General features: G+C 44.3%; 2 protein-coding genes across 2 annotated transcripts in view; both read left to right on the top strand.

Annotated features, from left to right (window-relative positions):
• Window positions 1–15,220, top strand: part of fgf11a (fibroblast growth factor 11a) — a 79,186-nt gene extending 63,966 nt beyond the window's left edge. Inside the window, exons 4-5 of the mRNA XM_076034031.1 lie at window positions 6,777–6,975; window positions 7,675–15,220. Of these exons, the coding sequence (XP_075890146.1) occupies window positions 6,777–6,975; window positions 7,675–7,817 (342 nt within the window). The 3' untranslated portion in view covers window positions 7,818–15,220. The remainder of the gene's footprint in view (window positions 1–6,776; window positions 6,976–7,674) is intronic.
• The window catches only part of LOC142893456 (cornifelin homolog A-like), a 197,833-nt gene that overhangs the window by 126,343 nt on the left and 54,277 nt on the right, over window positions 1–17,213 (top strand). The window lies entirely within an intron of this gene.

Below are 17,213 nucleotides of genomic sequence, written 5' to 3'. Positions count from 1 at the left end.
CCTCCCGCCCTCCCTCTCTCCCTCCCTCGCTCCCTGCCTCATCCCCCCGGTGCACCCGCCTGCACCCTCTCCAGCTGTTCTCATTACAGCTCGTGCGTGCGTGCGCGCCGCTCATTTTCAGTCTCTGCACATCCCTCCGTGCATGCGTGTCGCAAGGTTGTCTCACGCGTGCCTTCTTTGCTACGCTTTCTATTCACCCAGTCATTATCATTAGTTCACATGCATTTTTTTTTTTTAAATCCTTTCTGTGTATTTTCTGAGAGCATCTGCCCCCCCGTCGAGCTTCAGCACTCCTTAGGGCGTCCCAGTAAATGCCAGAATGTTGGCACGGTTGACGACGTATCCCTGCTTGAGCTGCTCAAAAACTTTTTTTTCTTTTCCTTCCTGTTTGTCAGCAATTCAGAGGGAAGCCTCAGAGTTTACATCAGCAGCAGGGAAGGGAGGCCAACGGGCGAGGATTGGACAGATGAAGCAGGGAAAGACTCTTGGCCAGCGGTGGAGGTCGTTGTGATGTGTGTTTGACTTACAGTTTGATGGCAAAGAAGTGGATGATCGATTTAAACTTCATGTCTGACTTCCAAAGATAAAATGTGGCAGGAAGTGACATCATTCATGCATTTTCTAGACCCACTTCCGCTGCACTCAGGGTCTCCATGTGCATGCATGGTTGCACCCTGGACAAGTGCAGCCAATAACATCATGTCCTGTTTAAAAGTCTCACCTTGTATCTTCCACAGTCTGAAGCTAAAAACCTCCAATTACTCCGATGCTTGCACAACATCTCTAACATACATCCATCTGGTTAAGATCCAACGGAAAACATTTAGAAATTTGAGGCCCTTTCAAGAAAAGACGAGAGGTAATTGGACAAACCATTTGTCTCTCACGTCGATATCCGACCAACTTGACACGTACAAATGTTATTTTCCCAGACTTTTTTTGGTCACCTGACTAAAGAAAGCATTCTGGGTTAGCCAGGGAATGTATAACTTCCAGTCCATCAGCGACATGAATTGCATTTGCCATCACTAGCTTCCATGACCACCAGCTTTGTCCGCCATCACTAACCTCACAACTCGACAACCAAAGTGAAGAGAAATTAACTTTAAAATCCAACACAGGGTGCACTGGGGATATCTTCCCATTGGGAATTTCAGACTTGATCTGCCTCCTTAAAACATTTTCTTTTTAATTTGCTCAACTCTGTTAGCATTTTTTGATAATTCCTGCAAAGGATTTAAAAGAGCAGTGCTGATGAAAAGAGAATGCCAGCGGGGGCTGCGTGTTTCGCATAAATTAGGAAATGATAATTACGCCTATCTGTAGACAATTATTTTCCAAGCTCCTGTGATGCTTCCTCAGCTGTTTGTCCTCAATTAGGCTTGTTTTTTCCCACTCATTTGCTCAGATAATAATCAGCTTTAGTGGTAAATAAGCTTCTGCGAGGCCAACCTTGCTCTGCCTGCTTTTAGTGCTGATTCTTATCTTTCTGGCTGCAGTCGCGTCTGCAGGTAAATACGCAGCCATTCACCAATCAGGCATAGAAACTCCCAATTTGATTGCCAGTGTTCCGTATTGTCATTGCATTTCTCCCCAACCCTCATTGCTTTATTACCTACAGTGAATTCAAAAAGCTCTAGAGGGACATCCAATAGTGACTGACATCGACTCATTTCGAATCGGAAGATGTGGAGTTATGATATGAGTCCCTGGACTATAGTTGCATCACACCCAAATCTCTACTTGGGGCCCTTAGAGAAACAGAAAACAAGCGAGTGCTTTTAGGATGAAAGAAGACAGTTCTCAATTGACGATCAAACCAATATATTTTTACAAGTCTCCCTTTATTCTCCTCCCTTTATACCCCTCCGTCCCCCACGACACTGTCTTTTATCTCTAAAAGGAAAAACAGGAAGCGAGTGATGAGCGTGGGTGGTAAGCTGAGGACATGGCCAGGCACAGAAGTTGAAGCTGAGCTGAGCTGAACTCGAAAACAAAGTGCACGCTATTGAACCTTTGCACACAAATCAAGTCCTATACTTAAAAGCATATTACACTTGCTCTTGCACACACTTGCACAGAAGGGGACAAAAAACCAACCACTTGTGGGAGAATGATGCAATTTATTCAATAAACAAAAATCTGTGGCTTCAAATGTTCTATGCAAATTTAGTCAATCATTTCTGACTTTATTTGTCCAATGTTTCTTTGAAAAGTTGTAAAACTAGTCTAGACATGAGCATGCCATTCCCAGTCATTTGCATCTTCATTTGCTGCTTTATTTCTGCATTACTAACATTTTTGGCTAAATGTGGTTCATGATGTGATTCTATTAATTATGCATGTTTTGGGGTAGAATATCGGCACCAAACACGCTAAAATTTGTCTTTCTCTGTAAATGTAATCATTCCATTTAGCAGTTCATGCGTTCACTAAACATTGTTTAACACTTTCATTGAAGGTCCATTGTATTGTGACAGTGGCGGTCCTGTCACTATGCCTCCAATTGATCATGCGCCCTGTCTACTTGGCCAAAGGGATATGGTTAAGCATGCATGACTATTACCAGGGAGTCTGGGGTTCAAAGCCCGCCTGGGCCCTCTGCGTCTTGCCACAGTATTATGCATTAAGAGCACAGTGTTTCATAATAGTTTTCATGGCATGGGGCAAGAGCTTCATGATAGATAAAAAGCATTCAATGAAAACCAATAACAGTGGGATCTTTCATGACATGTTGGTCCTCAATGTTGACTGACCTGCTCAGACATTTGACTGATGATTTTCAGCTGGATACTTGTGGTGATGATACTGTCATAATTTATGCTGATTTTGAAGTTAACCATCCAAATTGTCCTTCTCACTGATTGGTTATGGCTGCAGAATCCTCTCATTCTCCCACTTTTGAAAAAGAATACACATTTTGATTTACGTAACGTGTCCGTCCGTCCTGTAGGTTGCTTGATGAGCGTCTCCGACTTAACCTTCGTCTCCGACTTAGTCTTGACTTAACCTGTTCCTGCCCGAACTCGCTTCATAAGTCCTTTTAAGTTTGTCTCGCTCGGTTGCGTCAGCGTGTCACAGTGTCCAATCAAAGCTTAATCCAGCTTTTTTTCTATTTTTTTTTTCTGGACTAATGCCTATTGACTTTTCACAGAGGTCTTATAATCAATCGGCCAGTGGAGAGCAGGGGAGGCTCGGCGGTTAATGGCAGCCGCTGGCCTGCGAGCGCAGCTGAGTGTCAGTGGATGGAGATGAGAGTAGCATGTGTCTGCGCCCGCCCCCTCCCACAGAGAATAATCCTGTTGTACTTTCTCTGTGTCTCATTTCTCATGTCGCCCCTCATATCATCCTTCCCCGCTGTCTCATCTGCTCCCCCGTCTACTGCCACTGCCTCCCTCCACCCCTCCATCCCTCCATCCCTCTCTTCTGCCGGTGGGAGTGAGAGATGACGAAGGCAAGGGCTCCATCCGTCACTGCTGATGTTGTGTACTTGTCTGTGTGTGTGTGTACGTGTATGTGTACGTGTGTGTGTGTGTGTGTGTGTGTCTGTGTGTGCATGCCAGCGTGCGTGTCATCTGGCACCGGGTGGCCTCCCACTGATGTTCGAGGGATCTGTCATGTCTCTCTGTCACAACAGCAGGCACGCCTGAGTGCTTGTACACAGGCGTGCACGCACACGCACGCACGCACGCACACTCACACACACACACACACACACACACACACACACACACACACACACACACACATGCCCACAGCTATGGATGCACAAATAAACAAAATCTGATATCCTCTAAAATAATCTTAACTGGCCATTTTAACAGCGTGTTCTGTGAAATTTTTAAAGCATATTTGCTCAACTCAGTGATCTCTGAATACATCTATTGTCTTTTATAATATGAGATTTGACAGTTTGACACTGCTCGCACTTTTTGCACCAGACTGTTGCATGTATTTGTCATGGTTCTCCTGGCAGTGGAATTAAGTTAAAATAGAAGTTTTCCAAGTTATTTATTTATTTATTGCAAGTAAACTGAATATTTAAATTCAAAAAGACACAAAATGTTTTATTATTCCTGTTCTTGGATTTAGGATGTAGGGGTTTGCAATTCAAAATCAAATTTAATTTCTGGGATGTTTGAATGGAATGCATAGAGAATGTCGTGTGGACCAGAATGTTTTTATGATCGTACTGCAGGCCCAGAAAACGGCGCTGGCCGCTGCTGAGACTCAGAGCCCATGGTTGCGTGTTTACAGCAGCCCCTGCTGAACGCAAGGAGAACTGCAGCACTGGTGATAAAATCTGGTTTGCCTTTCAGCTTAGGGTTATTGGAATCAGGTGACTCTCTGGTAATTAATTGGAGGCTTGTCTTCTGTGTCTTGTTGGATGATTTAGCTGAAGTGGTGTGAGGAAGTGTCTGCCTCTGATAGAGGATACAGGCCCGTGGTCTGATCGGAATAGACTGCGCGTGGACAGATGTTCATCTGTCCCCCGTGTGTCTGCAGCGTGAGTAATGTGTCTCCATAAATGACTGCTTAATAGTGTGTTATCCTATAAAGTGACATTCCTGAAGGCACCCCAAGTGTGTGATTGCGACAAAGCGCCGGTTGGCTTTTGTCCAGCCTAAGAAGAAAAAGAGGACAGATTTAATTGAAAACCATTTTGCGCAGTTTATTTTTTAATCCCCTTGCAGTTTCTGGACCAGTAAAATGCAGAAAAGTAAAATGGACATGACATGTGCAATCATAACTCTCAGATATTGCAAACTATGCAGTTAGCAGTCTATATGCTGTGCAAGGATGTGTTATATGTCGTTATTCATACAAAACAGATGAAAAAAAATCTCCTTTGAAGTTTTAAACATTTGGAGGTCTGTGCAGTGAGAATGAAGAATTGAAGCAGATATTGTTCAAAATTCATAAAACAAATCATAGAATTTCATTCAAAGATTTAATATATTTGATATTATTATTCATTACACCTTAATAGGTACAAAGTAAAAAGCAAAGGTTTGGTATTATAAAACTATGAAACTATAAAATTACATCTTTGATTTGTAGAGTGAACAAAATTACAAAGGAATGTTGTCTTTGCTTCAATGAAGCCAGCGACCTTTTACTTGAACAAAAAAAAAAAAAAAAATGACCGCATACTAACTTATCTTATCATCAATCTGTCCTTGTTTGTTTCCTCTCAGGATGATGATCAAAATGACTCCCCATTGTCCTGCTGCAGCCTTCTTTTGATGTCACAAAATGACTGGACGAAAGCCTATATTAGGCAAATTGCTTGAAAAATGTTTGCTTTTTTCATATTTCAGAAAAAAAAATGTATTGAGAGATGCCTCAGTACTAGTCGGCCCTTTTTGACGTCTTGTTGGGCACTCATAACTTACGAACACCTCTCCTACATTAGTGACAGCCGCACCAAGTTGTTCATTCCACCCTTTTGCCTCATGGCCACCTATTTCTCTCCCATTTTAAACATTTCAGATTGTTGTTGTTTTCTTCTTTTTTTTTTTCATAATAACACAAGCACGGCTGCTTAGGTTGAAAAATAATGATGAGTGCAACATGGGTCCGTTAAAGAAGGAAAGCATGTGTGTCTGTGTCACGCTACCCATCAGGCTCTCCATTGCTGGCATCTTTCCAGTTGAGTTAGCCTGCACACACACACACACACACACACGCACACACACACACACACACCGTGGAGAGGATGCGACGCTGCACACTGCGCTCGCTACAAAACAGGCCTAATGATAGCGATCTGATAACACCTTTGCCAAGAGGACCCAGACTCAGCGCCATTAGGGACGAGTTAATGGGCGAGTGAGGAAATGAATGGCCGACTGAGTGAATGGATGTGTAATTAAAGAATGGGCAATACAGTCAATGTAATTAGCTTGTTTATGTGTGCTGCGATGGATACAGGCAGGGGTTAAGGCCCGCAGAGCCCGCCGCGGCGGACAAGCCCGGTTGCGGGAGAGGTGTGGGTGGGGTGGGGGGGGTGGGGGAGGGTAAACTCCTTATTCAGGCCTTTTCTGCTTACCCGTCACATCAAGGCTCCAAATCAATCCTGCAAATTGGTTCGTTCCTCAACAAGGTTACCAAATGACGGGAGGATGGCGGGATGAAGAGGAGGAGGAAGAGGAGGAGGAGGAGGAACAGGATGGGAGATAGAGGGGGAATATGTGTATCAAGAGCGAAGGGAAAGGAAGGAGAGGGAGAGGGGGTGGGAGGGTGTCCCCGGGTTGACATATCTTCTAACTCGGAGCATATGTGTGTGTGTGTGTGTGCGTGTGCGTGTGCGCGTGCGCGTGCGCGTGCGCGCGCCAGTGAGGCAGGACTGAAGGCCAACAATGGGGGTCGTTCATCCAGGTAGAGGGGGTGAAGGACCTGGTTGATCGTTGTTTGTTACTGGTGAACCGAATAAGCTGAGTTATGGCATCCTGGCTCCGGAACCACTCTGTCCTCTTGGCAAGCGTTGCCCATATTTATTTGTGCGGTTGCGCGCGCGTGTCTGTGTGTGCGTGTGTTTGCGCGCAAAGTGTTGATGCAGCCACAGATGCTCCTGTAACCCTGTCACAATGAAATGTGGGCCCCATTTCCTCCCATTCCCAGCTGAGCCCCCTGCGATTGCTGAATAAATATATAAATAATAGAAGAGATAAAAAATGACAGACACTTCAAATTTGTTATTCTTCTCCCCTGACCTGATGCATGCGTGTGTGTGTGTGTGTGTGTGTGTGTGTGTGTGTGTGTGTGTCTTCCAGGAGCACTTCACGCCGGAGTGTAAGTTCAAGGAGTGTGTGTTCGAGAACTACTACGTCACCTACTCGTCCATCCTGTACAGACAGACCCAGTCGGGCCGGGCCTGGTACATCGGGATCAACCGAGACGGACAGGTCATGAAGGGGAACCGGGTCAAAAAGACGAAAGGGGCCGCGCACTTCCTGCCCAAACTCATCGAAGGTAGGACAAGTCTGATGAACAGCACGTGGTTTCAGGAAGTGGGAGGCAAATTTGGCAGCCTTGGGGGAAGTGCATGGTTGACTAACGCCCTGTCAAAAGATGGAAACGGGTCGCAGACCAGAAACGAAACCAGCTAATACCAAATTATCAGACCAGAGCTCATTTATTTGCAAGTGTTTATAAATGATGGTGTTTTCCATCGGAAATCAATGTCCTTCCACCCCCAGAGGGACTTTGGTCTTGGAAGAATTGTGTGTCCTTGTTGCCGGGAACATACCTTTAGTTGCTGCCAGTCTTGTTTTCATGGAAAACAATCTGTAACACGCTGGATGTGCTTCTTGCACGGCGACCTTTAGGATGGAAACAGCTGGTACTGGTAAATATTTATCACCGTGATGTTTGCAGCGCACACGTTTTCCTTTTCCTGTTCTGCCCAATTCTGCTCAAATCTGTTTGCTGAAAAAGAAAAGACCACCTCAAGCAATCATATATATTCATGGGGAATTTGCAGAGTCTCAGTTTCAAAATTCCTGATGCATTCCGAGGCAGAATGATATTGTGCCACAGTGCTTTTATTTTGTCGCGATTGTGGATTTGATCCGCTATAATCTGTCACCTGACATCAGTTATGATGTCTCAACCATTGTTTTTTTTTGGAATTTGCAACCTGCCCATTTGCAACCTTCTTTCTCCCCCCAGTGGCCATGTACAGAGAGCCCTCCCTGCACGACGTGGCCGAGCAGAGCCCGCCCAGGAAAACGCCCAAGACCTCCAGCGACTCACCCGTGCTCCAGAATGGCAAGAAAGACGCTCAGTCCAAAACCAAAACCTCCTCCTCCTAGCACTTGGAGACATGGGTAGGGGGGAGGGACGAGGGGAGGGGAGCGGAGGACACGGGGGCACCAGCGGACGCCTGAACACCTCCTCCCCACCAGAACTTACCACAATGCATTGGTGTGACGTAGGAGAGAAGGTCCAAAGGGAAGCCCTTCACAGAACTTCACTGTTCCTCACCCACACCAGCCCTCTCTCTACTGGTTTATTTCTTGCTTTTTTTTTTTTCTTTTAATTGAATGACTTCTCTAATGATCAAAGCCTGGGATGTAATAGCAATAAGTCCATGAAGCGGTGAACACCTAGCATCACACGACATGTAGCCACAGTGGTTTTAAAACCTCCTGGAAGGGGTTTCCCCGCCTCAGAGACCAGTCAGCAAAATATCAAAGTCTTCTTGGTCTTCCACCGCATTGATCAAATGTGACCCTGTCCATCACAGAAGGGTTTTTTTTATTTCTATTTTCAATTTCCCACTGCAGGGTTTCATGCTAACGTTAGCGTCTCTCTTAACTGCGTGCTCGCGCGAGGAAGTGGCCGTGTTTTATTCTGCAGACATCTGCTCACTTGTCTGCGTGCGTCAGCAGCTTTTTGGAGACGGCCGCGCTACTCACTGTGTGTGCGTGTGAGCGTGCGTGTGTGTATGTGTGTGTGCATGTGTGCATGCGCGTTAGCTTCCTCCCCTGTTCATCTTTGCTGCGATTTGATTAGTTTGTGACATAGACTCAATTTTCCACTCGGTGGCACAGGTAACACCCCCACCACCACCACCACACACAAAAACACACACACAACCACCACCACAACCACACACTTGGGTGCACTCGCTCACAAGTTCGCTCTTAATGGAGTCCAGAGCGGATCAGAATCTTTCAACCCTTAAACGAGGGGGCCCAGAGCTCCCTCGTCACGCACGGTAACTACGCCCACGCACACGTACACACACACACACTTATTAATAAGCTGACATTTACACGCGCACAGAGGTGGGTGTACTTTGGGCACATAGCTTAGCCCCTCCCGATATCCAGGAGCAACGACCGCAGAAAATCATCTCAAAGCTTAACACTTAATACAAAAAGGTTTCTCGTCAACACAAACACTCGCAAGATGTACACATGGATGAGGTGGCAAAGTGTGTGTATGTGTGTGCGTGCCGATCCTGTGCGATGACGAGGATGTCATCAGTGCGATGGGGTACCGATGGAGCTTGTGATTGCACTGCAGAAGCGTGTTTCACTGTGGCCGGCCAAGCGTCGCACAAACCCCTGAGGCCCCGCCGCAATATGTGAGGACCCTCCATCACTCAGTGCGGTATTACTGTCTGAAACTACAGAAATAGCTCTGTGATTTATATTTTGCATTTACACTGTGATATCAGTTTATGATTATGCTAAAGAAATACATTTAAAAATATATATTTTGCTTTGCATATCGTAGCAGGTCTTTGTAACACAATATGTTCATATCTAGCAAGACTTTGATTATTAGGGAATAATCCCTTAAAAAAATATATCATCCTCAGTAATTGCTCACCTGTGACATGGTAAGGAGCAAAATGAAGCAACCATAGTCGCATGTGGATATTGAAAATCAAGGTTAATGGTGATTAAGGTTAAAGCAAAGATGATGGTTTTGTTTTTCCTTCCATCACTTCACTCCAAAGCTTCTCAATTATGAGGCGTTTCGCTGCACTCCAGATGAAACGCCCATCTGGTTAAGAGCCCTTAGGAAACGTGTGAAAGGCAGCAAACACTTGGAAGTTGATTTAACAAATCCTCAGTCCTCAGTCCAAGTGGACCAGTCAGATATGTTGCTGCTGGTTTAGGCCAGACAGCTTGAGGCTTCCTTTTGGTTCGCCTAGTGATATTATCTATGCACCCCAGTGGTCAACTAAACTCTTACCAAAGCTGGTTAGTGGTAAAACAGAACAAGCTTCTGATAAAGAAAAATGCTGCTACTGCTGCAAAAGTGGATCGTTTAGCAACATCTGGAAATCACCTGTTTTCTTTTGTGTCTTCTTCCGGGTCAGTTAGCAGCATCCTCTTCTTGTATTTGTCACAACTAAAACGTAACTGATCGGTCATAGAAGCCGTGAAAAAAGACTGTTTATTTTGACAAGACTTGACATTGTTGAAATCGATCTGACGGTGTGAAGTGTGACGTTATAGGAGACACTGTATGATTTTTTTCAGCTCGTCCTTTCAGTCAACACACAGTAAATGGCTACCATTTCTCATTTCTCAAGCTCAGTATGGCCTAATGCTCATGTAAACTTTGAGGATGGGTATCCCTGTGTGCTGAGGAGGTAGACACATGACTGAAAAGGAGGAGAAAAAAAGAGGTATTTTGCATTGGAAGTAATTTGTCCCGGTGGGGAAAACCAAATGGGATTTAAAAGGAAAATTATGATCATTTTGGAGAGACATCCCTTGTTTACATGCACATATTTTACAAACACTTCCTCGTTCTGTCCACAACTCTCTGTGCACAAGAATAACAACTTTGGGGAACCGGTTCCCAGCGTAGTCATCAGCGTCGGGCGATGACCGCTCAACAGTTTGCTTCAGCAGATGAAAGCGATGGGAAGGGGCGGTCTGACACTGAAAAAAAGTAGGAGGAGCAAAATAAACGACAGGAGGGACTGGTATGGATTAAGCTCCATTACCTTTTGATTTATTCATCACAAGTTACTCTTAAAACCTCATTTAAACTCTAAAGACCTTAATTAAACTGTTAAATAGACCCCTCAGGTTTCTGGCCAGCCAACCCCTATGGGTCGCTAAATCCAGAACACAGTGTTCGAGCACTGCTCACAAAGCAATTATGAAAATATTTAATTAAACAAACCTTGCTCACACAGGAACATAATTAAGAGTGTCAAAGACGATGTTGGGTGAGCTTAGGGTCAGAAAACAGATTTTTACGACAAAATGTTAAGGGCTTGGAAATTAAGGTCGCAATATTTTTCTTATACTCGAGTCGCGTTAGATGTTTTCGAATCAGCTGTAGCGGAGAGCAAAGGGCTAATACTTAGGTCGAGTTGTTATTGTGAACTATATAAATGGCGTAACGTGTGCTTGTTGGGGTTTAGATAGAGTACAGGCATGGGCAACAAAGCAATCGTACGCACGCACGTGGTGGGAAGGATGAGTCGGCTCACTGTTACGGCTGCAGTCACGTGAGATCGGAGGACAGAAGCAGAGCAAGTTCTCCACCTGCCGTGACATGCAACAATTCCGTTTCCAAATGCATTGGGATTTAATGATATTAAAATTGTGCTAGTTCAAGACTATTGAGCAATTGCACTCGGCATTTATGAAATATCAATAGAACAATAGAAAAATGTGACGTGCAAAAAAAACAAAGTGCCATAGTAATGTATTGGCTGTTGTCCAGTAGCCTTTCCTGTGTCTGTCCGTCACCTTTTCAACCGACTCCTACGGTTTGTTCTACTGAACCGAAACGCATCCACGCACCGGATTTGAAACTTTGCTGCACCATCGGCAACTTGGCTGCTCGTACCGTCGCCCCAAATTTCCTCTGCGAGTGAGGTGCACGTGACGAGAAGCGCACGTAGGCCGACGGTACAGGTCATTAGCTGCAGTGCAGTTTTTGTGTTAACGCGCTAAAGACTTGCACCGCAACGGCACACGTGACTTTTTAGAAGGGAGGACTTGACTTGTGTTCAGTTGCTGTATCTGTAGGGCCACAATCACCTCAATTCCCTGCCGCACACTCACACTCACAGCCAAGTGACTTCCATGCAGCGATAGCCTAGATTGTATCAAGTAGACATATTAGTAGCAGTGACTCATCATCGGTCAACGCTGACGCCTAGTGAAGGATGGGTACATGTAGTGCCATCTTTCCATTGGTCCGTTCCAGAGGATGCTGTTGGCGTTGCTTTTGAATCTAGACTGTTCCTTGAAGCGCCGTTTCAGTTGCTTTAATAGGCCAGTTGCCTCTGCCTCCTTCCCATTATTTACGCACATTAGGGCAGTTGTGGTATTGTTTTGTCGTGCTGCTATGCTGTTATTAAAGCACGCTAAAGCACATTGTACTGAGATGAAGACGGAAAAAAAAAATGTTCATTGGGTAGGCAGGTAAATAAAAGAACAGGTGTGATATCGTGCTTCCTGTTTTGTAGTTTTGTTGATTCCAGTTTGCACTACCGAACCATTTATTGCATGTTGACTCTTGCATGATTAAGTGTGTTGCGTGCGTGTCTCCTCATTAACCTGCGTGTTTTTTGCGGCACTCATCGCCTCCCCTCGCCGCCTCTGTTCTTCCTTTGTTAAGCCCCGAATCTGCTTCTGCATTCTGGCCTCGTCGGCTCCGTGGCCTTGGGGCCTCACTTTGAACAGCTCCTTGCGAATCACGCGATGCAAATATTGCCATTTATCTTTGCGGCCGTGTTTGATCAGTGGAAGCCGCCCGCGGCTGAATTCATAGCTGATAAGTACCCCTGGATTTAGCTTTAAATGTTAGATATTCTGTCTTTACAGGGGTTTGCCACTGATTTTCCGCTGGCGAATGGGGGTAAGATGTGCAAGGATACGGAGGGTTAAACGACGTAGATATGAGACCTGCACACACATACAGACACACTAGCACACACACCTTCCTCCCCAGGGATTCCCTTCCTTTTTTTTCCTTTGGAGTCAGGGGTCCTCCCTGCTTACCAGGCGAATTATGACTGCAGAGAGGGTCATCCCAGGTGGTGAGGGGAGCCGTTGTGGATCTAGCTCTCTTCACTTCCCCTCCTCGGGTCCTTTTTGCAGCTCCACCGTTGCTTTAACCCGGAGACCGCACTTGCTAGCGTGTCTCGAGCTCGCCACGCAGCGCCCAAGTGAGTGTGTCATGGTGGTGTAAGTGTGACGGAGAATCCTCGCCTGTCCATTATGTGTATCCGAGCGGAGAGAGAGGGCTGGAAAGTATTGGCAGAGAGAAAGCGGGTGAGGAAAATGGAGTATGAATTGGAGGCCAAATCGATGAGCATGAGTCCTTGGGCAGAAAGCAATAAACTCCATTAACAAGGTGCCACATTATCATGGAGGGCGCAAAGTGAATAAATAAAAGGGGATTAATACTGATTTAGAAGCCAACTGCGTTGGTTATCTGCACGTTTATTTTCTTAACAGATTTTGTCCCTTTTCCTGAGCTGGGTTGCTTGTTCTAGAGTGTGTGTGTGTGTGAGTGTGTGTGTGCGTGCGTGTGTGTGTGTGTGTGTGCATTAGTTTGAGGTGGAGTCCCTTCAGCACATCTGCAATGCAGCAGAAAACACAAAAAGAGAGAGAGGGCGAGAGAGAGAGAGAGAGAGAGAGAGAGAGAGGAAGGCTCACGTGACAAAAGAGTGACTGCTGATTTTTTTCACTCCTTTGTCTTTGCTGTTTTTTCCCCCTCCGTTCCGGCCTCCTCACAATGACTGTTTTGTTTGTTGTTTTTATGAATCAAACCTCGATGTGTTGTGACACAATATTTCCATCTGTTTCCTTGTTAAAGCAAACCCGACAGTCCTGGCCACATCTGCACTGCACAGAGCCAGCGAGCACTGTGCAGCGTGTGGCAGCAGTGGGGTGACCTTTGCGAAGGCATCACGGAGGGACTTCACCTCTTTATGCTTCACGCACCGGCAGCGTTTCAGTGGTCGCTCCATGTCGTAAACTGTACTCAAGTGTCTTCACTTATCCCTCTGTGTGTGTGTGTTTTTTTTTTTTTCCTTTTCATTTCTGGGGTTGGTTAATTTATAGGGATGTAACAATATCAAAATCAAAAGGTACAATAATACCTCAGTAATAACATCTAAAAACATATTTATATGACAATGTATCCATTTAAGACTGAAAAAGGTGCAGCCAGCATTGATTAAAAAATGACTGAACTGTGAATGTTGCTTTATGTGGAAAGAAAGTGTGGTAGATTTGTGTTAGTTCTAGTCTGTCAGCATTTGCGTCTTGTTTTTATTTGTCTGTCCCTCACCTTTCCTCCTTCTCATGACCCGACACGCAGAAACCAAAAGGCTTTTGCACGGCAGATTAAAAACTTTCTTGAGCATCAGGAGTTTCAGAAACTTCTCCCGGTTATCCTTCGGCACTTCAGCTTTGCTACTGCTTGATCAAATGCAAAGTATGATGTAGTTCTCTCTGCCCTCTGCTCTGCTTTACTAAGGCTGAAAATGAAGAAACTCTTGATGCCCTCAACATTTTTCATTTTGAAATATGCCACAATGTCAGGTGATTTTTTTTGTTGCCACTGCAAAATTGATGATCCTGTTACATCTCTATAAATTGAAGAAGAAAATTGTTATATTTCCTAGATATAGTGTGAATCGTATTGAAACTATGTATGGAATCGGTCGTGGTGAATCATAGTTGGTCCGTTGGTCCATGTTGTTGATTTGTCTTTGTGTGTGTGTGGGTTTTTTTTTTTTTTTTTAACTCTTCAAATGCATATCCACGCCTATATCCACCCATCACATGGTGTGAACCGCTGGGTTTAATATGGCACGAACCTACAGGTTCTCAATCCTCCGACAGCCTGTCTCCCACGATGCTCCAGCACTCCACCTGTCAATCAATGACTGACTGACTGACTGACCAACATCGACCTTTGATCTCAAAATGGGATTTTGATTCGGCACCTGGCAGCATTTGGACTGCTCATGCACAGTCTCTCCTTAAACAATATGCACACACTTACGCATTGTCCACCTGTGTGTGAGAGAGATTCTGTGGTTCCTGAAAGTTTGTTTTGTTTTGTTTTACTTTTAATTATCATTATTGTTATTAGTTTTGTTTTGGCTCTCCTTTGTACTGCATGGACGATTCGAGTTATTGTGACAAAGTCTTCCAGAAAAGATTTTATGGAACTCACCATAATCCCGCTCTCTCTCGTCTTCCAAATGCAAAAAGAGTGCTTCAGTCTTCCAGCTAACAAAGCCACAATAACACTATTTTTGTACACAAATGGCAAAAAAAAAAGTATATCTATAAGAATCTCTATATAAATGTAGTCATGCAAATCTTGGTCGGAGTGGATGAACACAACGACAGCACCATCCAAATCCATGGATCACTTGGAGAAACCAGTGGACAATAAAGAAGTGTGGGACTTGCAGTTTGACTCTCCTGGGTCAAGGAAGAGGATCACAAATGGGCGGGACTTACAAGCATGCATGCGCCAATCATTTACTGGACACTTTCCAAGCAACAGTCTTTACCCCAATATTTACTCTTGAACCCCTTTAAGCCCCCGATCCCCGCCCGTCTTCAACAATCTAGTATCCAGAACTCTTGTCTCTGCATTTGCAATATGACCTGTATTTATTTCTATAATAACACAAAGTCAAGGGAGACGTATTATTGGATATAATTGAATAAAACAAACTAATATATTTGTATGATTGTAATGCAGGTCTGCTTGTTTTTGTTTCCTATTCTTTTTTTCTCCACTTGGCTGTTTTTGTGGAAGCCATATTGACAAGAGCGGGTGCAGGTAGTAAAATTTAACAGGGTCCACTAAATGTTGAATTGGGGTTGAGCCTTTTTAGTGCGTGGAGACTCACGAGTGCAACAGCAACACTCTGCATGACCTGAATGGATCAAAAACATCTGTAAGAATTTAGTTGAGGGATCTGTGTTACTTTTGAAAGCTGGATTGGCTTCGTACTTCCAGATTTAAATTGTAATCTAGTAAGCAAACAGGAAGTGGTTACTACCACTACTATCTGCTAATTTGCGGTAACAATTTGGCGTTCATATTGAATCAAATTTTAGAGGTTCCATATTTGACCCATTCGCTGTTCTTTGTTTTAAACCCCAGACAGCAGTAGAGCAGCTTTGCTCAAGATTGCCACATGTGCCATATTGAAGCCTCCCTTTACAATCCTACAGAAAAGAAATATGAAAAATAGAACAAAATATATTGAAAAGATAGCTTGAAAAAATAAAACAAGATGGAACCACTGACTAACCAGATTTGTCATAATGCAATGCATTTAAATAATTTGGGGCAGTTGCGCCGTAGGTAAAGTGGTTTTCCTTATTCTAATATATCTGATTAACAGGTTTAGTCCTGCCCAAATTCACCTAAATATGTAAACATGTCACACTTTGACTTCAACCCAAGTTCAATTCAGGCAATATTGTAATTGCAGCTTTGTTGCATCATCTTCTGTCTTTCCTTCTCCTAATATATCAGTGGACCAGCTCTTGGCACACTATGACAGCTCCATAAAGAAATGCCTCCACCAGTGCAGTTTGGTGAGGATGAACTTGACCAGGCCTCATGGAGCCCTGACCTCAACCCCTTGGGTATGTCATTGAGATGTATGATTATTACTCTGTCGGTAGAGTGTCGGTTCTTGACCCCATGCGGCATAAAGGAGGCAAATCACCAGCGCTGGGATCCAAAGCTCAGTGGTGCTATGGGGAGCTGGCAAGCAGCTGATTAATGGTGTTTGAATAAGATGTAAAGCAGCTGAAGGATTCAGTCTTTGTGCACATCTGTTCTGCAAACATTTTATTCAGAGGAGACGCTCCAACTACCTTCAGTGAAAGGTTGATGGTGACAAATTTCACCCAAGCAGGGAGTAACAATCACAGGTGAACATTCGGTCCTGTTTAACTCCGATGCTTTTTTCTGCATTAAAAAGTGATCTCCTCTGGCTGTGCCATCGTCTCCCCAAAAGATCTTGATGCACTTGCCAAAAGCTCACAGATTCTGTGTGATTCGACAGTTGTTGTGAGCTGTTAACAGTTGGCTTCTATGGTAATTAAATTGGCAACGGGCCATTGGGCGGTCGACAGTGGATCATAAATTAGGTTGGCCTGGATGGCTGACGAAAGGGTGAGTTGATGGAGGTGGATAGAGATGTTCCCTTCCCCGACTGCTTCAAGTCACACATGTTCATTTCCAAGTTAAGTAAAACAGCCACACGTTCATTACAGATTTAATACTTTAATGAATGGAATGCGATTTCTTCACCCTCCACTTATTTTTAAATGAGAAATTGCAAACAGACACAGAAGGTGGCAATTTAACACATGTAAATCCAAGGTAAACTACAAATTGCCTTATTTCAAAGAGCCACAGACAGAAGGCTTGAATCAGCAGGCCTGCAACCTGTTTTTACGCCATTTACACCATTTCAACTTGTTTTTCAAGGTTATGATGTACCAGAACCAGGGCCATCGTGAAGACGGTAATAGAACGCTGCATTTACACATGCACACGTGTACTCAAAATGTTCTAGCTCATAAGAAAGTATACAGTGTGGAAATGGCTTTGTTATGAATAAAAGTGCTGTACTGTCCATGCATACATGGATGTCAGTTGATGTACACAACAAGGGAGGTGAGTTTCTCATGTTATCTTTCAATGACTTTTCTACAAGCGTAATA

The sequence above is a fragment of the Nelusetta ayraudi genome, unplaced genomic scaffold, assembly GCF_046127955.1.
Source record: "Nelusetta ayraudi isolate G7.1 ecotype Tasmania unplaced genomic scaffold, CSIRO-AGI_Nayr_v1 ptg000042l, whole genome shotgun sequence".
Taxonomy (NCBI): domain Eukaryota; kingdom Metazoa; phylum Chordata; class Actinopteri; order Tetraodontiformes; family Monacanthidae; genus Nelusetta; species Nelusetta ayraudi.
Note: the sequence above shows the minus strand (reverse complement) of the source record. Positions and strands in the feature narration are given on the sequence as shown.